Here is a 22,860-nt window from a genome sequence, read left to right as displayed (position 1 = left end):
CGGGGTCGCGAACTTTGCTCATCAGTCAAGTCTAAACCTTGACCTGCACGTAGTTCTGCTTCTTTTATCTGTTTTATTAACTAGAAAAAAGGTGAAATGACTATAGGGGTAAATTTATAAGCCTAAGAAAATGTCTTTGTTTCCGTTCAGGTACGACACCATCACCAACCAGTGGGAGACGGTTTCTCCTCTCCCCAAGCCGGTCCATTCTGCCGCAGCCACCGTGTGCGGAGGGAAGATCTACGTGTTCGGAGGTGTGAATGAGGCCGGGCGCTCGGCGGGTGTGCTCCAGTCCTACGTACCGCAAAGCAACACCTGGAGTTTCATCGAATCGCCCATGATAGGTAAGACAGGTGAAAACACACAGCGTGTTTGTCACAGATTCACACATGCAGCAAAACAAAGTGAAGGGATGTTATGTCCTCAGGGGACTTGTCGCCATTGTTGCATCAACTTTTGTCTGATGACGGACCTGTTTCTCTCACATATTCCCAAATGTAGGGTCTTTCTTCCTCGTTGTGCTGTCAAATAAATTTAGTTGAAAGAGAATTAGCCCCTGAAAACCTCCACGCTTTTCTTTCAAGGCATCATATCAGAGCATCAGTATTTAGGATTGCTTTTTATTTGCGATGTAAAATCTAAAGTGGAAATGGCACAAAATGCAAAAGTATTAGTTTAACCATTTATATGCATCCATTCCTTTATTCTTTGACATCTTACTATCACATTAGAGAGCAACAAGATATCTTTGGGCCTCAATTATGGCTGCCTGGTTGCCTAGCAACAGTGTTCTCACAACTCTACCCAGATGAACCCCTTAACTTCACGTCATGCGCTTGACTTACCCTGTCGAAATCATAAACTCCTTCTTTATCAGTGCAGTCTTGTTACACAGCACATTACTATGAGACCTTATATTTTCTTAGCGTGCATAAAACCAGAGTTAAGTTTGCAGCTCTGTTGCCTCATAGCAAGAAGAGAAGGTCCTGTGTTTGCATGGCTTCTTTCCACAGTCCAAAGACTGTGAACGTTAACTGGTACTTCAAAATTAGCCTTTGGTGGGAATGTGAGTGTTAATGGTTGTCTCTGTTGCACTGGGATGGACTGGCAACCCTGGACAGGTTGCCTGCAAGGTGGCCAGATATTACGTCTCCTCCCCCCGTCTTCATCATTAATGATCTAGTCCAGTATTTACTTGGGCGTGACTTAAGCAGTGAACCAATACCAACCTGTTATATGTCAGCTGGTTTATCAATGAAGATGTGATTGGTTAATTTGAATGTTTTTTCTGTTTCCTGTCTTTTAATTAAGCACACTTCTACTATGTGTTGCTACCCTGATGAAGGCCACAAGCCGAAACGCGTTGGTCAGTCAATAAAGTTGTTCTTCTTCCCTTTAAGTGTTGCTGGAGTTCCTGCGTTGTGTCTGTTTTATTGTTGGAAAGCAATTGCATGTAATTGACTTGACCCCATTCAGACTGACAGCAACCCGACTTTGTTTCATTGTATCATTTATGGCAGGTTTTAGTGGCAGTGTTGGTTTATTGACAATCTCATTTAATTTTTGCATTGAAAAATTATTGAAGTGAGAGAACTTTATATTGTTTTTATGTTGGATTATTGCAATAATATCAACATATTGTGAGTGAAGTGTTTTGATAAGACTGTATCATGGGGTGTCTGGTGATTCCCAGCTGTACACAGTCACCCACCAAAACTGGAGCAACTACTGCTCGGATGGTCTGTTAATACAATGAACCACACAACAAACCATGCTATTCCTCAGATTGTATTATAAAAGCTCCAAGTGGCACTAACACCACAAAACCAGTCCAGAGGTCGAGTTGACTGATTTGACCGAACTAGGATGACGCCTAGCAGATAGCTACCAGCCGAGTTGGCACTCCTCTTTAACTCACAGTGCCTTTGGCCCTAATAATGTGACACAATTGCCAAAACCATTTTTCTCTGCTAAGCTGTAATTGTGTTTGTTTGTGTTGTAAAGTAGGGCATTTTAGGCGACTAACTTGCTCTAGGAGTCAGGCCCGAGTGGCAATTAGAACTACAGTTTTATCATTTCCATGTTGGTTTAATTTTTCAGAGCCAGAGTTTGCTTCCTGATGCTTTCTTTTTATCTGTATGGCCATGTAAACATAAAACCAACTCCTTGGATGAGATATTTCGTAGTTTTTTTCCCCAATTAAGGAAACCTTTAGTGTTTATCCTTTCAGTGAAAATGCTGAACCATACCTGAAAATTCAGCAGTCAGCCTGTTTTTACTTTTTCTCTTTATCGTTATCATCCTCCTCGGGATTTTCCATTATTCCCCCTCTTCCCACATTATTGCGCTGTCATTATAATGAGAAGACCATCGCTAAAATGATAGGTGGTTCTGACGATAGTTTCTGACGTGTTACTGGCCAAACTGTGATCTGAATAACATCAGAATAACACCTGGATCCACATTCCAGTCTGATCCACCGGGGAGCTGTGAAGGACGAAAAGCCAGAAGAAAGCTGCTGTGACTCAAAGTTAGAAGGAAAAACACAAAAGCGTACCAAGCCTACAACTTTGTTATTCAGAGCACTGGCAGATGTCTTCCCAGTGCAAAGATCTTATCCACAGGCAGTTTCTTCACAAATATAAGTATCCTTGAAAGGTGCAGAGCAGGCGAGATTGCTATTGATTTGAACATATTCTGCAAATCTCTTTGTTTCACATTCTGGCCTGGACAACACTATTGCACACAAGTCAGCTTTAAGCCTAACCTACAAACTTCTTTGTGCTCTATAGATAATTCGATATTTTGTGAGAAAGAGTTAAAAAAAATAAGGTTGATAAGTGGGATTTGACTGAATTGTGTTTCCGTATTTGCAAGCTAAGAGCCGTTCCGAGGCAACCAGCGTCGCCTGCAATAAGATTCTCATCCAAGCCAAGAAACAGCTCCGGACATAATTGCAAGAAATATTGCAAATTGTTTAATCCACACAAAAAAACAGAAGATATAACTTGTTAATTAGTAAGATTTAGAAGTGCTGAGGGGCAGAGTTTGTTACCTTCTGCCAGAGGCAGGAGAGTTGTTTCCAGTCTGTGAGCTAATCCAAGCTAACAGAACTGCAGAGTGTAGCCTTATTTTATCCATACTGACATGAGAGCAGTGCCGGTCTTCTCATCTTACTCTTACAATGTGCATACATGCGAGTATATTTAAAAAGTTCCTTTATGGTTGGATTTAATTAGCAATCTGCTACAGTCATCTCCAGCCCCATATTTTTGTTTTGGATCTTCACTAGGATGGCTTTGCATGATTTCATCTCATTTCATCCATTGATTGATCCATTTCATCCCCCTGTTCATGGACTTCAGTGTTTTAGCTCCTGTCTCTTAAAGGCCAGACGCCCTCAAAGCTCACTTTTCTTTGAAGTAACAATGATTAAATATTACAGTTTCTTGCATGGCTTTGTCTTTTGTTCGATCTTCTTTATGCTGAGTCAGTCCATTGAGCTTCGTGGGCATCTGCGTATGCAGAGCGATCTCACACTTCAGTCAGGTTGAGGCCTGGACTTTGACTGAGTCATTGCAACGCTTTAATACTTTTCTTTTTCTGTTGGAGATCTGCTTCTATGCTCCAGCCAACATGTCGGACATATGGCTTCATATTTGATTCTTGGATACTTTGGTTTACAGAGGAGTTCATGGTGCTCTGGTCCTGTATCTGCAAAACAGGCCTAAATCATCACCCCTCCTCCCCCATGCTTGACAGTTAGTATGAGGTGTTTGTGCTGATATGTCGGGTGCTGTGCATTATGGCCGTACATCTCCACCTTGGTCTCGTCTGTCCAAAGGACATTGTTCCATGTGGTTTGTCGAGAGGCAGCTTTGCAGACCTAAACCATCCTGCCATGTTCTGTTAGAGAGACGAAGCTTTCTCCTGGACCCCGTTCCAAAAAAAGCTGTGCTTGTTCAGCCTTTTACTAACTGTACTGTCATGAACTTTAACATTTAACATGCTAACTGAGGCCTGCAGAGTCTGAGATGTAGCTCTTGTATCTCTGAGCATTGCACGCTCATTGTGTTAACACTCACCTGAGTGCTCCAGACCAGTAGTCTACCAAAACTTCTGCTTTTGTAGAAGCGCTCACACTTGCTGATGATCAGATAATACGCACCTGGCTGCTAGCTAGTAATCCAGCTTCATACCAGTCTCTTTTGAGCAAGTCGTCCTCTGTGGTGTTGGCTTTTGGCTTTTGTTGGTTCAGTAGAACAAACTGTATGCATTGTTCTCCTGTGCTTCTCTAGGAAAGATTTAACTTTATTTCACAACTGGAAAAAAACCTCTACCTTACTTGTAGAGCACTGAAAAAACTTGTTAAAAAAGTGTTATTATCAAGAGCAAAAGCTACGGCTGTGCAGGCATCGACTGTGTAAGGAAAGATGATATCAGCCGGGCCAAAGAATTGGAAACTTAGCAGACTAGCAGAGCCGTCTGAAGCCTGAGCTTATGGGTCGCAGCGATTAATTGTACATCCACTGACCTCATTAATTGAAACTTTGGACCATGTTTAATATGAGAATCCACTTTTGTAATATTATATATATATATATATATATATATATAGCAAAAAAGGGAAAAGCATGAAAGGGCCCCTTCAACAAATTATAGCACATCCTGGGAGCTTAATGGCTATGGTGCATGCCTCAAAACCGCGCTGTCCACAGTTCAGCAGAAACACAGAGTCAGAGAAGTATTTGAAAGTTACACCAGCACAGAGACACTTTGTTGAGGGCTGTCGCCCAGAAACTTGCTTTCAGTTACTGGAGCCGTCTCAGGGCTTTACTACTGTGAAGGAAACAATGATTATGTAACACGGGTGTTTGGAGCGAGCGCTATGTGGTATTAAAGGGCTTGCAGAGCAGCTGGCAAAGGAGAAACACACACATATATACGCACACACAGAAACACATAGATCCAGACACGCACACACACAACGCCTGCTTACCTCACATAAACCGTGCATCCCTGAGGGCCACAGGTACACAAATTATATAACAAGCCGGGAGGTTACACGTGCGTGCGTGCGTGCGTGCGTGCGTGCGTGTGTGTGTGTGTGTGTGTGTGTGCGTGCATGGCAGACACAGACAGACAGATCGTCATCTGTCAAGCCGTAGATGAGCTGGCGTCTGACAGCCAACGAGGAAGGAGATAATGGACGGGTTTAGTGCTTCCAGTGAAATTGGGCCGGCGATGATTTTAGCGAGGCGGTGAGGGCGGGGAGCGCTCCTTGAACAACCCCCTGCTTCCCTCCGTTGCTCTCCATCTCTAATCTCTCTGTTCATCTCTCTGTCTCACCCCTACACCCCCCGACTCCGTCTCTCGTGGTCTCTCCGCACCGTCTTATCAACTGACACAAATATTTTTTAAAATTTTTTTTGCAGCTGTGTGTGTGTTTTCCCCCTGCGTGCACCGTCTGCCGCGTGGGCTGCAAATGGGTTTCACAAACACTTATCAGGACGGACTTCCCATCTCTCGCAGAGTGAAAAATAATATTACTCATGCCAAAAATAGTCCCTTCAACAAGTCTATTGAGATACGTGGGGTCTCTGCAGCTTCGTTCATCCAGAGCTTCCTTTGTCTTCAGCGTGTCTCTCTCTGCTGAGCAGTATATGGTCTGAAGATCATAACAGAGCACTTTCACATGTAGTAAGCTATTTATGAAGTCTCATTACTTCATTCTCCAAAGGTCAGCTCACCTAAATTACCGAAATGCCATGGTTTTCTGCTTCCATCTCAGAGAAGAAAAAAAATCAGCGTGTAACATGTTTTTAAAAAGGTCAATCAAAGACCCCTTTAATATATCCGTTCTAGTGGAGCTGAAACATAGCATAGGCAGGGAGAGCTTTGGCAATCACTCCTGCCTCAGCTTCACAAGTCTTTCCTTCTCTTTCTAATATCAGTGTTTCAAATATGAGCGATAACCCCCTGCTTAGGAGTCGTGTCATTAAAGGAACAGTCTTTATATATTTATGTCATGTAGCCTTTTTTTAATCACTGCTTAAAAGAAATTAAAGGAACCCCTAAATCACACATGACTGAAAAAATATTCAAGTTGAAAATCTCTACAGCGATGTTTAAAAACGACATAACAGTCAAATGAGACAGCAGATGGTATCCTGGGGATTCTTCTCCCAGACCTGGATTGGAGCAGAACGTAGCTCCTGGACAGTCTGTGGTGATATTTGGATGCACCCCATACATAATATCTCAGAGGTTGCAATTGGATTCATGTCCTCGGGACGTGAGGGCCTGTCAGTGGCATCGATGCCTTTGTCGGCCACAGGAGGAAACCAGGGCCCAGCACAAAGCACAAGGTCTGACCCCGACAGCAGTCAGGGTACCGTCGGCTAACATATGGAAGTCTGTGTCTCCTCAGACCATCACTGACCCACTGCCAAACCAGTCATGTTGGACGATGGCATCGTAATGTTCACCACGGGATCTCCAGACCTTTTCACGTCTGTCACATGTGCTCAGTGTGAACCTCCTCTCATCTGTGAAGAGAACAGGCAGCTACGGTGGACGTGCCAATTCTGGTGTTCTCTGGCAAATTCCAGTCAAACAGCGCGGTGCTATGCTGCGAGCACAGAGCCATTAAACAATATTGGATCTTTATACCCTCATGAGAAACATGCACGACTAGCCTGCTAGAGGTCATGTTGTAGGGCTATGGCAGCGCTCTTACTGCTCCTCCTCACACAAAACGGCAGATATTGGTCCGGCTCTCCTCGTGTCACAGCCCACTTCCTGTTTCTTATCTCCTCCACACTCTTGAGACAGTGCTGGTAGATGTAGTAAACCTTCCTGTGACAGCATGTGTTGATGTGTCATCCTGGAAGAGCTGGACTACCCGTGTAACCCGGCAGATTCTGTCTCATACAATCAGTAGTGACAAGGATCCAAGCAAAAAGCAAAACTGAGAAAAATCAATGAGGGGAAAAAAAAGTAGATATCAGCGGTTTGTGAGCACCACCTGCAAAACCATTCCCTTTCAGGTGGTTGTCTCTGCAGTGCACCTCACTTTCATTTGAACCAAATCAGGTGCAATGGACTCACATTGATTTGTGCTCCCTTCATTTTTTTTCTTTTTGTGTTCCTGCCTTGTCGCTGCTGTCACAGACTGCTGACAGCAATGAGCCTGAAAGCGATGACCGATGGCTCGACATTAGATAATTACAGATCACCATTCCTTGACAATGTCCTTCAACAAGCTAACGGCAGAAATATCGACCCTTCCAGATCTAAAGCTGATAAATCAGTGTGCACTTTTGAACACTTTTCACCTGGCAGCAGTGAACAGGGAGGGAACCGTCACAGGATGGATAATAAGCTTCACTGAGGCGGGGATCTGGGAAAGGCATCACTGTCTCATTGTTTTTTATGATTTTCTGTTTTAGTTGAGAGGTCATCTAAATATTTGCGGCTAGAAACAGACGGAAAGTTAACAGACCTTGTGCTGCAGGATTATCCAGAACGTTGGAGGGGTGTTTAACCCTCCATGGGGTCTGCAGGCCGGTCACATGACTAAAAACTATGAATTGTGTTCTTACTAAATGTAGCAGATGTCTGTCGACCAAACAGTTTGTCCAACCAAATCTTGGCCACAACTCTTTGATAGATTTCCGTTGAAAATCTGCACAAAGCTGCAGAACTGACACGCCAGTTAACCTCTGCTGCTCTCGAGCTTGCTGTTAGCATGCTAACACAGTAAATTAAGTATGTATGCATGGTGTTCAGCAGATGCATGTTTGGAGTGGATACGAACGCTGATGCTGGCAAATATCGCCATGCACATATATTCTCATAAAACCCTATTAGCGTTGCTGTCGTTCCTGATGACAGAACTGATATATGAGGCTTTTTAGGGGCTTTTTCTTCTTAACATTTTTGTTAACTAATCTGTGCTGCAAAAAAACAAACTGTTCACAGCATGTTCTTTGAGGGAAAGAAATGAGGCAGTAATTGTAGAAATATGAAGCATAAATGAGGATATTTTTCTACAAAAAAAAAACCAAACCCAAACTAAATTCATGTTTGAGGCCAAAATTCTAAAATCCCATGAAATCTTAGAAGCTTTAACAAAAACTTAAGTTTACAGCATCTTTACGTGCAGTTTTGTACCGAAAAGCATTAACGTGGCACACCAGGACTTAATCCACAACAAATGACCAACCAAAGTCAACACAAGCTGTCAATGCAAAAAATGAAGGATGTTGTCTCACAGATACATTTGTTGTAACTTTAAATTCTTAAAATTACAACCAGCGAAGCTCCTGATGATTACAGCCTTTTTGAGGAGCTTTTTGAACTTTTGATCTTGCTGTTCTCTTTGCTGTTAAAGCGTGGGGAGTCACCATGCCAAGATCAAAAGAGCCTCTGTGAGGATTTTGAGGAAAATGCTGGAGAATGCCTGTGGGTCTCACTTATGGAACGTTAAAAAGATCTACAAATCATTTGAAATGGATCGTTCCACCGTGAGAAGAATCATCAGCAAGCTGCTCCAACCTGAGTTAACCCGCCGACGTCCCCCAGCTGACAGACGGGTCCCCGTCGACCGGTAGACTCCAAAAGCCCGGGAGCAGGAGCGCCGCTGCGAGCCCAGGTCTCTCTGTCGGGATACCGACCGTTTCCCCCGAATGACGTAACGGCAGACCGGCTGCGGCCCTCGAGAGCGCCATTTACAGAGGTGGAGGAAGAGGAAGGGAAAGTGACAGAGCGAGAGCAGGTGGAGAAGGTGGAGTGTTTCCATAGCGACCTAATTGGACATGCACCCATCATGCTGAATTAAAGTACATCATCCTCTTTCAGCTATTTCGGCCCATCATTTCAAAGGCAGCTCTTATTCTCCTCACACTGCATAAAAGGACATTGTGTGTGAAGAGGGAGGCAAAAAAAGGGAGAACTTTTCGCTGCTCCAATTACCTTGTTGTGATCTTATCTAAGCTACTGGCAGAGAGAACTGACGCTTCTTTGTCCTTTTTCCTCACGCTCTCTGGTATGATACAGCGAGCTGGAGTGGATCACCTCATCCTCCGTCGTTTGGAGGAGAATGTCTTGTTTATCCCTTGTTTGCGTTTCCGCCTGCGATCGGCTGCACATTTCAGCGTCGATGTAATGCCGCTGCGGCTTTGTGATGGAGGCTGCTGTGTGGCTTTTTATCAGAGACTGCGGTCTTGTCTAGATCTGTACAGCAAACAGTATTGGTCTGATTGAGTGAATTGTTCTTTACTCTATTTGTGTGGGTTATTGTTGCTGTGTGCTGGTTTTACAGCGTCGGATATCTGCTGCCGGTGTTGATGCAGGATCGAGATAGGGAAGAACAAGGTGTTTGTTGAGACAGCAGCTACACAATTCATCATACCCGTGTGCGCGTGTGTGCGTTTTCTTTTGTTTGATGTCCTTGACCTCAGCCCGGGGGGAACCCAGGCTTGGTGACTAAGCTGTTTTATCAAGGTGTGGGAGAGTGTGTCAGCCCATGTTGCCCCGCAGGCACAGCTATACTTCTATCACCGCTGCAGAGTTAAAACCTTGTTTTGCTGCCTCTTTTTATTCATTTTTTATGTAGAACGTGGTCAGCTGTGGATTCCTGGCTGAGCTCTCTAACCTTCGAGCTGCGAAAGCATACAAAATCTATTGTGATATTTCAAGAATAGCAAAGTCCATCTCAGAATTGAAAAGTTTTCAGCTGACACAGACAGATTGCGCTCCCTTTACTGTATCACAATGTTGTTTCAGCAAAAAATGACTCGTTTTCTGCCACGAAGGCCAAGGGATGAGAACAAAACCAAAGCGGTGGAAGAGAAGTGGAACCCCAGCAGCAGTCCTCTGAGGCTTGCCAAACGAGAACTATGAGATTTACCTGCCTGGTACTCCTCCAAGCACTCAAACTCTGTTCTTACTGTTAGTCCGCTAGAGAGAGGCAGGAAGTGATGGCAAGAGTTTCAATGGGGGAAAAAAGAGAGGAAGGTTTTTCCTTTGAGAGCATCCTGTTATTATTCTGCCTCAGGCACAGAGCAGAGAGAAATGAGTGTTCTGTGTTTATGGGACCTAACACAAAACATCATGTACACACGTTTACGCTGGCACACACACATACGCTCAGGAAGACTGGCAGCAGCATATCAATGAGATGAGGAAGGTAAAAGAAGAAAATAAACACGTCTGGCAGAATGTGAGGAGGACCAATCAGTGGCAACTTGTTTCTCAAGGGCAGAAATTGAGGCTGACGCCTCAGATGGTTGCAGTGGAACTTAAGATTGCATTTCACTCTGCGTAAATGATTGCAGGATCGTCATATGTGAATAATACAGTATTTTTCAACCGCAATAGCAGCGTAGTCTGTCTCTGTCAGTCTACAAGTGAGATAGTTCAACAACTGTTGAATGATATGCCATGAAATTTCATGCAGACACTGGTCCCAGGAGGATGAATCATTCATGACTTTGGTGATCCTCTTTTTCTCTAGCACTCACATGAGTTTGGTATTTGAGATTTTAAGTGAAATATTTCAACAACTCTTCGAGTGCTTTTTGGAAAATATGGCACCCTGCAAGGACAAACTCTATAACTTTGATGAGCTCTTAATTTTTCTTTTGACATCTTCATCAGCTCCATTACTTACGCTAATTAGCAAATGTTAGCATGCCACCACTGAACTAAGATGTTGGATGTTGTAGACATTACACCTGCTTAACATTAGCAAACATGGATGTAGCCGTTATGTAGTTACCCACAGCTGTGTGCAGGACCATTTAAGGCTTTGCATTTGGTAGTTTTAGCTTAATGTAATCATATTTGAAAGGGAGGATAGCGCAACTCTAAATAATTGTAGCCTCATGTAAGATTTTGGCTAGCGAAAAAATGGCTCAAACAAAATGTTCTTATCAGAAAAAACAAGATCACCCAAGGCTGAGCCCTTGAATAATTTTTTAGGTTATTTGATAGAAAAAAAGGACAATCTGCCTAACTGCATTTTATGTATGTGGTTAGAGATCAGCAATATATGTAGCACACCAAGCCCTTATCGTCCTCTTCAACACACCAAAACATGTTTCCAGATAGCTAACAACGAGCCAGCAAAATGACAACATTAGCTAGTTATAAGCTAACAATTACCCAGCTAATGTTAGGCTCGAGTATCCTAAAACTCACAATTTACCTCTAATAAACTGTTTAACTACATTCTCACATCATATGAGAGTTAATTTGCTGAGTGTTGACTTGAACAATGTTAAGAATAATCCGCTATTTGTATGACAATTGAAAAGCCTGATGGCTGTGGGTGCGAATCATTTTCTGTATCTCTCAACTAAGAGAGAGCTAGCAAACCTAGATGTTAGAGACACTTAAAAACACAGGTTTTTCTAATAGATGCTAACAGCAGCTAACAGAGGCTAACAGCAGCTAAGAGTTTACCAACTGAAAAGTTCAGGATATGCTCAGCAACTCACCTCAGTATTACTGTCATCAGACAAATTTAGCTTCGCTGACACAACTTGACTCGTTTCACAATCTGCTCCTCTGTAAATAAATGTGGACGCATATTGACAGCTGAGGTAAACAGCCGACTGACAGCCTACATTCACTACAGATGGACGGCGACCAGAGATGGCTGTCTTACAGTGGATTATACACATGAAAGTAGAACTTGGTCAACTGCATCATCTACTGACATCTAGTGATGAAATTTTACACACTGTAACTTTTAACTAACATAATAAAAGATCAATGTAGCTGTTTCACGGGTTTGTGGACTACAATTTTACAAAAGACTTTGCATGTGGTATTTTTTTTTCACATAACGTCACTATATTTGGGCAAGAGTCATCAGCTACTCTACTTGCTGGTTTACTTGGTTAACTGTAAATAACTGTAGCATTGAAAAAGTGGCTCAAATAAAATATTCTTACCACAAAGACGGGACCTTTTAGTACAACTGAATAAAAAAAAAAAACCTCCACCAGAATCTCAGAATGTCTAAGCCCTTAAATATGCACATCTTCAAGCTTTACTAAAGTTTTAATGAGTTTTTTGTACCAGGCTGTACATGTTTATTTCTGCTGTAAAGCTAAGCATTAGAGTCTAGAGGGACTGACTTACTTTTGGAGCTATACTTAAGTGGCCATCCCAGCAGCTTAAGTTTTTGGCACTTTCTCGTTGGCTTCATTTTTCAACCCAGGAGGTTGGCACTTGCTGCCATTATCATTTATTTTAAAGCAGCACTATATACACAGAGCCCCAGCATGGCAGCGCGCTCCTAGAGCACATAATGCAGCACAGCCAATTCAATAATCATCATCAGCAGCACCTCTGAACTCCGGAGCTGACCTTTTAATGAAGTATGCCAGTCTCCTCTCAGCAAAAGGTAAGAGGAAAGGGGAGCTGGATCAAACACAGAGGTGAGGCTTTTTAGGGCTGCCAGCGCCGCCTTTATTAAGGCGTCAGGCTCGAATCCTCCCGGTGCCTGTTTGCGATGAGGGATGCCCGTCCACTGTGGCAGAAAACGGAGAGGACAGCAGCTTACGGCCAAGTATCCGTGCATTATTCATGCTGCTTGTAAATTGGCCAGCTGCAGTCTGCTAGAGAGAAATTGCCGGGAGTTTGAAATACATTTCCTCTTCCCGCACAGCAGGACCACTGCTCGCAAACTCCTGGTTTCCAGCCGGCATCGTTACACGCAAACCACGGTTTCATTTTGTTTCCCATCATCTATACCTCTGCAGCGGTGCTGCTTCAATGCCTCTGCTTTCCTCACGCGCCATATACAGTGTCAGAGTGAATTATACACCATGCACAGTATGCAGTATCCCACCTGTTCACTCATGTATTGCCAATACATGCGCACATTGCTTTTTCTTTTCCTTATTTTTGGTTCTTTATAAATCTACGGAGGTGCCACAGGGCCTAATGCAATTGTGAATTATTGGGACTTAGGTAACTCTTTTATATTGCTTCTAAGCCCAAACATATTTTGGAGTGGAACCCAATAAAGCCACCGTGATTTATGAACTCTGCTTTTTCATCGGTTTTGGTATCCATTCTGTTTTTTGTTTTTTCCAAAGCAATCTTGAGTGGGGCATATCTGTAAAGTGATAAGTAGAATGTTGATGATGATCGTTTTTGCATGCGCTGCGGGGACCAGGAGGAAGGGTGGGAAAAAAATAACAAATTGATGTCATTATACCGAATGGAAATTTCTGCTGTGAGTGAGAATGACATCCAAACAATAGCTCTGTTTTCTCTTTTTTTCAAAATAAAAAATCTCTCCTGTTTTTCCCTCTCCTTTCTCTCTCTGTCTCGCTCCCTTTTTTTGTCTCTCATATCTTTAGATAACAAATACGCCCCTGCAGTGAGCCTAAATGGATTTATATTCATCCTGGGAGGAGCCTACGCTCGAGCTACCACTATCTATGACCCAGACAAAGGCAACATCAAGGCCGGTCCCAACATGAATCACTCTCGGCAGTTCTGCAGGTAAGAGATAATTAATGTAGCGGCACCACACGCAAGTTAAATCCCCAGTGTGGAATTTAAAAGATTTTTCAAAAGCTCAAAACTGCAGCTCTGTGTTTTGTGAAGCTTTAAGAAAAAACCCTCTGTGACATTATTAAACAGCCTGAAAACAATCTAAAACTCAATCTTATTAGTAATCTGTCAGTCTTTGTGTCATAACACAGGTAAACGGTCGCACGGGGAAAAAACGTTTTCAGGCCGGTTAATTAAAACTCGAACAACGCCACGGGGCTGACAGCCTTTTCCAATGCGATGCGGCTCGATTGCGAGAATTCTCCCTCGGTGGGAAATTTGCTTTCTAATACGCGAGGCTCGACTGTTAAATCCGTCTGATCGGTATCGCCGCCGTCTGTCACAGAGAGAGAGAAACAAGACACATCTGAGGCGGCTTGATTTAATCAACTTTTCTACAGACTGTTTCGAGTTATTAAACTGAAATCTGAGTCATTTAGGTTTTAGTGGAGGCGGAAAGAGGAGGGGGCGGCGTATTTGTGCAGAGAGTCACGTTTGTCTCCTAAGAAAAAGAAAAAAACAGGAAGTACAACTGCGATCTGCAACTTTCCCACCATTAGCGAGGCCATAATGGCTGATGAAGGGAGAAAAATGAAAATGAACAGCAGTGGGATCACACCCTAATATCCCAGTCAACTCGAGCCACTGAGGTGTGCAGTTGGCTGGATAATGAACTCAGTTTTCTAGGCCCTGAGCCCTTTCTTCTCTCTCTCGCTCCTTTTTTTTCTCCCCCTTTTCTTTTCCTTGCAGAAGTTGAGAAAAAAAATAGATTAAAAAAAAAAGCATGCATGAAATACATTTGGGAGGCAATTACAGACAGTGATCTTATGTGCAAAACGTACACCATAAATCATGTTGTCAGAGTTATTGATAAGCTGCACCAGCACACGCCAGGCAGCTGTTCTGCTACATTTAACTAAGTCTGACACAAGAGAGGGGAGGAGATGCACGGCCGGGGGGGCGGGATGGGATTGGGGGGGAACAACAAACACGCCGCTGTCAGACAGGGAAACTCGGAAAAATATCTGCAGTGCACGAAGTCTAGGAGGGTCATCATGCAGGAGAGCAGATATTTTCCCCTGGCTGCGTCCGGCCCTCCGCAGGCCCTGCACCTCCCCTCTGTTTATCAGGAAGAGCAGCCTCCAGGCTTCGCCCCGCGCTCTCTCCATTTTGGATCAGCTGTGCTTTTCTCTCTGAGTAGATTTAGGCTTTATGTAATAATCTTTTTTTTCTCCCTTCTCCTCTCGCGGTCCTAACAGTGCTGTGAATTTGTGCAGTAGGACGGCATGTTGCTCGCCGCGTGCGAGCGCGTCTGTGTGTTTGAGCGTGCACCTTATGTAAATGCAGATCGTTCCAAAGCCCAATAGGAGTACAAAGCCCTAATCAGCTTACGGCCCAAGTTTTAATCCTCTCCGCACACAAACTCCTGTTTCTGTTTCTCATATCAAATGAGCACATTTGTACAGATATTTGCTTTTCAGTAGGTTTTTTTCCCCCCTCCTCTCTCTCGTCCTCGAGAGAGAATGTAATGTGTGAGATTTTATGTATTTTTTTAAAATATAAATTAATCCACCTCACCCTTCCCCAACCCACCCGCCCACCTTAGCCCATGTTGTCGAGAGCAAGTGCGAGTGATGTCAATAATCCCAGGCGTGGCCCCCAGCGTGACAATCAGCATGTTTGTGGAGATGCCGTCTTTGTGTGGCTTTGTTGTCTCGTCGTGATTAACGCCACCAACAATATTTCTGCCGCTGTGACTCAGAGCTAGCTTTATCAAAGCAGCTCATACTTGCACTGAGCTACTTATCTTCCTGACACTGATTACCTCTCATTACTGTTTAGTCCTAACAGTCGATGCGCGCGTAATGCTCGCTTTCCCGTACCAAAGCAAGATTTGTCAATCTTTTAGATTTCACTTAAAGGTGACTGGGCAGCACAGTCAGTTACAGATGTGTCGTTTTTGTACTAAAGATACTTTCGGCTGCTCCTTTCTTGTTTTTACACCGGATGCAATCCCAAAGTTTGCGTCTCCTCCCAGGATTTAATCTGGGATCTTTCGCTTGCTTGGCTAATTTGTAACCCACTGCACTATGGAGCCACACAGTTTGGTATAGCACTGTAGACAAACTTGCACAGCAGCTACTCTTAAAAACCCCTTGACTCACTGGCACAATAGTAACTTGAAGTAGTAACTTGCTTGCTCCCTCACATTGTTGTACAGGAATCTTTGGCCCACAGCGCTGCTTTAGTTCATTGAGGCCATGCACAGCTCTCTTTAAGGTCCCACCAGTGCACTTTAAACGGGTTGACATCTGGACTTTGATCGGGCCATTGCAACATGTGGATTCTTTTCTTTTTCAGCCATTCTGTGGAACAGTCAACAGCTTTTACCACTTTATGTTGTTTGTTAGGGGCAGATTTCGCCTCCAACAGATGTTATAGAAAAGCAGTGACTGGCTGTTGCTTTGATTAGTTTAGTTTGTTTTTTGCGAGGTAGATATGAGAGGATTCAGTATTGCATATAGTTGTTTAGTTTTGCATCAGGGAAACTGATAACTTTTTATATCGTGTTCACATTTAGAAAAATGTCACTTTTCCTGCATCCAATCCTTGATTCGAAAGAAAATTTTGTGTCTTTTTATGCAGCGCTGTCATTCTGGACGGGAAGATCTACGCCACGGGAGGCATCGTGAGCAGCGAGGGTCCAGCCCTCGGCAGCATGGAGACATTTGACCCTTGCACCAACACTTGGACACTCTTGCAGTCACTGCCCTGCCCGCTCTTCAGACACGGCTGCGTGGTCATCAAAAAGTATATCCAGAGTGGCTGAGGGTGGCTCGGACCGGGTCGCACTGGGTCAACGCTTAACACCAGCTGAGCTCCAGTTGTGGGACGATGTGTGACAGCAGCTTCGAGACGGGCCGATCGCTCGCTCGGTCTGTCGGCGACCTCTGGACTTCCACACTGTTGCCCCACACCTGAAGATAAAGTCAAATAAAAACGCCCTGTGCAGAATGTACTCATGTTTAACTACTCAGCCATGTCAGGTGACGATTCCCAACCTCCAGTACTGTATGTGTCATGGTAGTAGTTCATTCTCTGTCATCAAACAGGCACAGGGTCCCTCTTAGTAATTTGAAAACTCCAGGGTTTTTAAATGAAGTCTGTTTTCCCCCCCTCTGGTACTGCCTTTTGTTTTTTGTTTTCAGTGCATATCTCTGTAAACTCAACACCTTCTTCATTTCCTTTCATATAACCTGACTCAGCTGAAAGCCATTGCAGGTCCAGATTCGTGTCCCTTTGAGTAAATCACACGTTAACAGGCGTAGGTTTCGTAGTCATGCATTTGTGAAAGTTTTTGTGGCATACAAACGTTTTTTCCAGTAGCGACATCTGAAGGACAGGAGGGAAAAGCGAAGGGAAGCGACGCGACTGTTTTCCTCTTTATCAGTGGATCCGATGAGTTTCTTTCTCCGCTGCAACCAGAAGCAAAGTTCCAACTGTGCAGATTTATGGGGTAACTTTAAATCCAGATTCTGAACTCTGTGTAACCTGGGCCTTTTTAATGGCTCTCTAAACATTGGAAAAAACTATCAAATCGGGGTCAGGTTGGGTTTAAAAAGAGATTTCTTCCCCCCTTCTTTGTTCTTGTACAATTCCAGTCTGATTGAGATATCATCTGGAGGGTGAGTGGCTTTTTTTCCTCCCTTTATTCACACTGACTTGCTCTCTGGGACAAAGAAAGCACCACACTGAGAGAGAGAAAGAGGGAATTCCTTCTTCCGCTGGCGTCTGATCAGATTCAAGTTGGGACAATTCCTCCGGAAAAAAAAAGCACAATATTCACCCGCGACTGTTATCATAGATGTTATCTGTTTATCCATGTTTCTTCTGTGTTTCAAGTTCCTCCTTCCCAAATCCGCTTATTTTATACAATGTTTCATTGCAACCCGCAAATTATGTCGGGTTGGTATTCTGTAAATACAGCGAGGAAATATGTATATTTTAAAACCTGAAGGCAATTCTGTATAAATGTTTTTAGAAAAAAAATGATAGGCTGAATTGAAAATGGTACGTCTGTAAATCTGTACCCAAAAAGGAAAACTTAACAATTGTTATTATTGAAACCTAATACATATACCAGAATATGAACACATTGTCAAGTCTGTTTTTTATGTGTTGTCCGGTTTAATGCAACAACTGTGAATAGACTTTTTAACCTTATTCTGAAAAACCCGTGGTTTCCTAGGCCTGCTTTTTAGTACGGCTTCATCGTTCTGCCAAACTGACTGTATATAAAAGAGCCACAGTCGGCGCGACGTCACACACTGGTTTGTAATCAGTAAATGTGGAACTGCTTTCTATCGGAAGGCCACCAGATGGCGATAGCTGCGGTTGTAAAAAAAAAAGAAAAAAAAGATTGCGAGTGTCAAGACTGATGAGAATACTTCCTGTTGAGTTGTTCAGTTGAGTTGAGTTTTCTTAAAGTAAGGAATTAGCTAATGAATAAATAAAACCATCCCATTTTAATATGGGAGTCTGAGGGTTAACTCCTTTTCAAATCCAGCCTCAAGTGGCCATCAAAGGTACTGCAGGTATTTTAGTCTAATACTTGTCAAAGTTACTTTAAAAAAAAAACAAAACAAAACAAGCACTTCAAAGTTACAGTTTGCACCTTTATTCAAGTATATCACAGCAGTTTATTTGAGAAATACAGTAAATGTTCCATTTTTCAAATATAACTTACACTAAAGTAACAGTTGCGAACAGGTGTGTTAGATACACAAACAGAACTGACAAAGCTATGAAAAGTCTAAATTAACTGAAAGAGAGGGAAGAAGAAAATAATTCAGGATAGAACAAGCCTTTTTCCTTCTGCATACTGGACTAAGTTGTCTCCACTACCAGACAAAAATTGGTTGTTAGTCCAAACTGGCAACAATTTATGATTAAAAAAAAAAGAAAAGAAAAAGCACAATGTATGACATTTGATTACCCATATTTTATACCCCATGGTTTTTCTTTTAAATCCGTAAAAAATAACTCTTGGCAGAAACTGGAGACAAAGTGAACATCATTAACAGAAAGTTGATCTGGTCCTTTTCCTCATAACTGTTTTAAATATTCTAATGCTAGCCTCTTCCAGTATGCCACAGTCTGTAACCACTTTCAACAAAGAAAACATCAGAACAATGAAATAAATAGAAAAGCTGAAAGGGCAAGTTGTCACGTGTTGAAACCTGAGAGACCTGTAAACCCTTTATTCCCCCGTACACGCCAAATAAACCTGCTACACAAACGCTATGCAATTCAGCAAAATCGTTCAAATGGACGCGCAACGCTTCCCGATTCGGTTCAGTTTCAGACGTACAAAAAGACTGAATGTACTGAATATCAGGTGTAAAACATATTTAATAATAAATACCCAGAATCATGAGATGAAAATAAAAAAAACAAACAAAAGACCCGAACACACTTGGAACACTTGGGAGTAAAAGGCGATGGGTGTGTAAAGAGGCAGAAAATGCTCTCTATAGCTTTTAAGAAGGTATTGGGTGATAACAGGAGCAGATCTGGGACGTCTCCTCAGTGTCAAAGTACGTAAAGTAATCAAAGACAACCTGAAACTAAAGCATCAAATATACAGTCCATGAAATATCCGTAAAATTTATGCAATCATCATCTGGCTCAAATGCAAACATACGTATATAACAATCAGAGAGATATAAACAACTCTTGGATTACTGCAGCAGCCGCGGTTGCGCTGATCTGGTACCTAAGGTGGTACTGTGGATGTTGCAACAGTATTTTGAGTGGGAAGAAAAAAGAAATACTGTTTTTGTACCCAGTAAACAGTTTTCGCTTTAAAATAAATTAAGCTGAGGTAGCATTGGTTTTTTATTCCCCTCTGCAGTAGTCCAAGTGCTAACCTGCCATTGCCAGTTTGCATACGCTCTTTAGATTTTTTTGCCACCTTGAATCCGAGAAAAGGCAGAGGTGAGCTGGGGTTAGAGTTGCACCGAGAGGTTTGAGGACCGGACAAGAGAGTGCACTGAGAGAGATGAAGAAAGACGACGGGGTAGAAGGGTAGGGGAGTGGGGGGCGGGTTTCTTCAATCTACACCTGTTCAAAATATGGCATCTTCAAAACACACACAGAGAAAAGAAAAAGAAAAATGCCACCTTATAAAGCTTCTGTAAGTATCTTGATTTACTACAGTCGGGAAAACATATTCTGTGTCGGCCACAGGTGAAAATCCAGTTTCGCTTGTCTGACGTTGAAAGAGAAGAGAGCAGAACAGATCCATAAAGTCGGTTCACACACGTAAAACAGAAACAAGTAATGCTTTTTACACACTTTAGTGACGGGCACTGCCTAGAATGGCCTTTGTTCAGTGTGGATTCACAACACATGTAAAAACAATTCAAGCAAAGCGTTTTTATAAAAAAAAAAATATGTAGAAAAAAGTTACAAAATATAAAACATAACAAAGTTTTTTAGGATTAATAGAACATTTTCAGAGTTGAAACAGAATGCCGGTGAACAGGCACCGTTATGTCAGCACCTTTTGAGTGAGTGAGATAACACTTGGCACGATGAATCCTTTGACTTGCTTTATTTCATTTATTCCTTTTTTTTATCTTTTTTTTTTTGCATATTTTTAAAAAAAGAGAAAGAGAGGGAAAAAAAACTGAAGGCCGGTGTCACCAACCTCTCCTTCCACCTGCTGTCCTGCTCAGGTGGAGACTGACCTTCGCCGACTGGTCTGAGGTTTTATTACAGAAACATGAATAAATTTAAATATTTGAACATCATCTGAGATGTATTTGACCACAACACTGTTTCCACTTATTTCTTGACCAAAGAGTTCAAGATTAACTAGAGGTGAATAACGTAGATATGTTTAATCGATCTAATGGCGGTAACATAATCATTTTTAGTCGTCGTTGCCTCAAGGTCCCTGTGACCTCGGTGGTAAATACCCTCCTCCCCAACTTGGGAGCCTGTTCATTGTCACGAGTAGTAAAAACAAATATCCTGCTAAATATACCACTTTCATATGAGGTTTGAAATAAGGCACACGCTAGGCAGTGCAAAAAAGTACAGACGCCTTCCAATTTGTACTGCTTCCAGTTCCTCGGCAGGAGTGTGTCGGTAGGGGGGTTAAAAAAAAAAACCGAAAGAAAGGGGGGAAAAAAATAAAAATCAACTGGCGGGTGCTGCTGGAGCAGGAGGGAAAACATTCATACTGTGAATCTAGTGAAGAGGAGTCGGGGGTTTGCGCTAGCACAACTATTTAGGACATAACAATCTGCTAAGACTGTGAACGCCAGAGGTGGCCTGCCAGCGAATGTTTCGAGTGAGGAGGTTTTTACAGATGACCCCGAGGCGACGCTACGCTTGTTCACCAGTAACTCTGAGACCAGCGCTGAGGGGGCTAACGGCTTTCCATGCTTGATGACCGCCATAATGAAGAGGACATAATTGATTCTAGTCCTGCTGTGCTAACCTCATCAAGTTTGTGTCTACGGTAAAAAACTTCTTTGTAAACTATTCTTCTGGGTGATTGTGGCTCAGATATGGAACTAATCAAGTAGCTAAAAGGGCAGAGAGAAGAGGAAACAAAACAAAACAACAACAAAAAAGGTCGCACAATAGCGCGGTAACAACTGGCCTATGATGAAGCGCTCCACTCGAGGGCAGGAGGGCTCGCTGACGTGGGTCGCCCATTCACTCCCCGTCCTCGTCTCCTGGCGGCACTCTGCTGTCACACTTCTGCTGGTGAGGGTCTGAGTGAGTGCGTCTGTTTGTAGAAATGCATGCATACTCGTGTCGAGTGTTTCGGCGTGTATGCGCTGCCACGTTGTGATATGACATCACCCCATCTGTTGGTTTTTCTAGTCGTCCAAACTTAAGAAATCTTCCCGAGAGCAGCACGGATAAAGTTGAGGATAGCACCCGAGTAGCACCGGTGTTGCCTGCCACTGTCGGTTTGTATGCACACGTGTCTGTGTGTGTGTGTATATAAGTGTGGCTGACACACCTCCAGGGGTTTGGTTGTGTAGTATGCGTCTGGATGTGGCCAGGTTCCTGAGACGATAGCACCATTGAATGTCTCTGTCCTCATCCTCGCTTTGTTCCCTCCCAGCGACGAGGAGGGTGCTGGATTTTCCTGTGTGGTGTTTTTGTGTTGAGGGCTGAAGCTCCTCCACTCGTGCTCACTCAGTTTTGTGTGTGTGGTGTTGTTGTTGTTGTGGTCCCAGGCTGTTCAGGATCTACCTGATGGGTATTTTCTCTCCATTTCACAGGAATGTATCAAAACGCTGGATTCTCTCCTCCATCTCCTGTACAAACAACAAACAAACACACACACACACGAAGCTTAGCCTCAACTGACACAGCAAACTCGAATGTGTGTATAAAGCATCTGTGCAGCGCGCTTTCAATATTACTTGGAAATTTCCCACAGCAAACAACAGCTTTCACCATGATAAATGATGTAAAATGAAGGAAAGCTGTGCCTGAATGAGACAGGCGATTTTTCTCAGCGTGAAAACAGCAGTTTGACACTGACTAAATCTGAGCAGAGCCAGAGGAAGAGAGATGGATGTTAGCCTGCACTAGACCATGATTAATGCCTGGAAGATGTTACACTGTGTGTTTCTCTCATCTGAATGGCTGAGTCAGTGCGACACGCGCGGCTACAAGATATCAATTTCAAGAAGTTTAAAGAAAAAAAGGAAGAAAAACTGCCAACTTTACAGCAATTTTTTTAACATCTAAAGAAGGGCAAACTTTTTCCAGCAGAGACCACAAGTTTTAACAAGCTGAATAATCCATTAATAAACGGATTAGATGATCGATGAAGAAAATAGATTTTCTGTTATTTACTGACTGTATTTGCCTCTGGGTTTGAGCTGTTGGTTTGACAATGCCAAAAACTGAACTTCACTTTTTATTCATTTTATTTCTTCCTTTCAAAAGTCAGCTTGGAAATACCATTGGATTTTTGGACTGATTAGATTTCTGGGCAAGCAGCTGGGCGATAGATGATGAGACCACACTTTCTGTACCGATACCCTCTTAGCCAGAGGTCGGGGAGGTGCATGCGGCTCTTTCGCCCCCCTTTGGGTGAACATGCTGTGCTCAGAGCTGGTTTATTGCAGACGATGACAGCACACTGAAATGGACTGAAGTCATAATTACATACAAATACTTTTCATGATTATTCTTTTTATTTCACTGCGGGCTATTTTTTATTTGATAAATTTTCCACAAGCT

The 22,860-nt window shown here is 43.0% G+C and overlaps 2 protein-coding genes across 7 annotated transcripts in view; one reads left to right on the top strand and one right to left on the bottom strand.

Annotated features, from left to right (window-relative positions):
- The window catches only part of klhl29 (kelch-like family member 29), a 254,720-nt gene extending 236,990 nt beyond the window's left edge, over window positions 1–17,730 (top strand). For all 6 annotated transcript variants that reach the window (XM_084953380.1, XM_084953381.1, XM_084953377.1 and 3 more), the window contains 3 exons: window positions 151–344; window positions 13,383–13,527; window positions 16,225–17,730. In XM_084953380.1, coding sequence (XP_084809506.1) covers window positions 151–344; window positions 13,383–13,527; window positions 16,225–16,408 — 523 coding nt within the window. In that variant the 3' untranslated portion in view covers window positions 16,409–17,730. The remainder of the gene's footprint in view (window positions 1–150; window positions 345–13,382; window positions 13,528–16,224) is intronic.
- A 503-nt stretch (window positions 17,731–18,233) lies between these two features.
- atad2b (ATPase family AAA domain containing 2B) overlaps window positions 18,234–22,860 on the bottom strand; it is a 67,681-nt gene continuing 63,054 nt past the window's right edge. Inside the window, exon 28 of the mRNA XM_084953376.1 lies at window positions 18,234–21,923. Coding sequence (XP_084809502.1) covers window positions 21,882–21,923 — 42 coding nt within the window. The 3' untranslated portion in view covers window positions 18,234–21,881. The remainder of the gene's footprint in view (window positions 21,924–22,860) is intronic.

The sequence above is a fragment of the Perissodus microlepis genome, chromosome 15 (genome assembly GCF_051167445.1).
Source record: "Perissodus microlepis isolate ML-2025 ecotype Zambia chromosome 15, ASM5116744v1, whole genome shotgun sequence".
In the NCBI taxonomy this organism is placed as follows: domain Eukaryota; kingdom Metazoa; phylum Chordata; class Actinopteri; order Cichliformes; family Cichlidae; genus Perissodus; species Perissodus microlepis.
The sequence above is the reverse complement of the archived record's forward strand: the minus strand, read 5'-3'. Positions and strand labels throughout refer to the sequence as shown.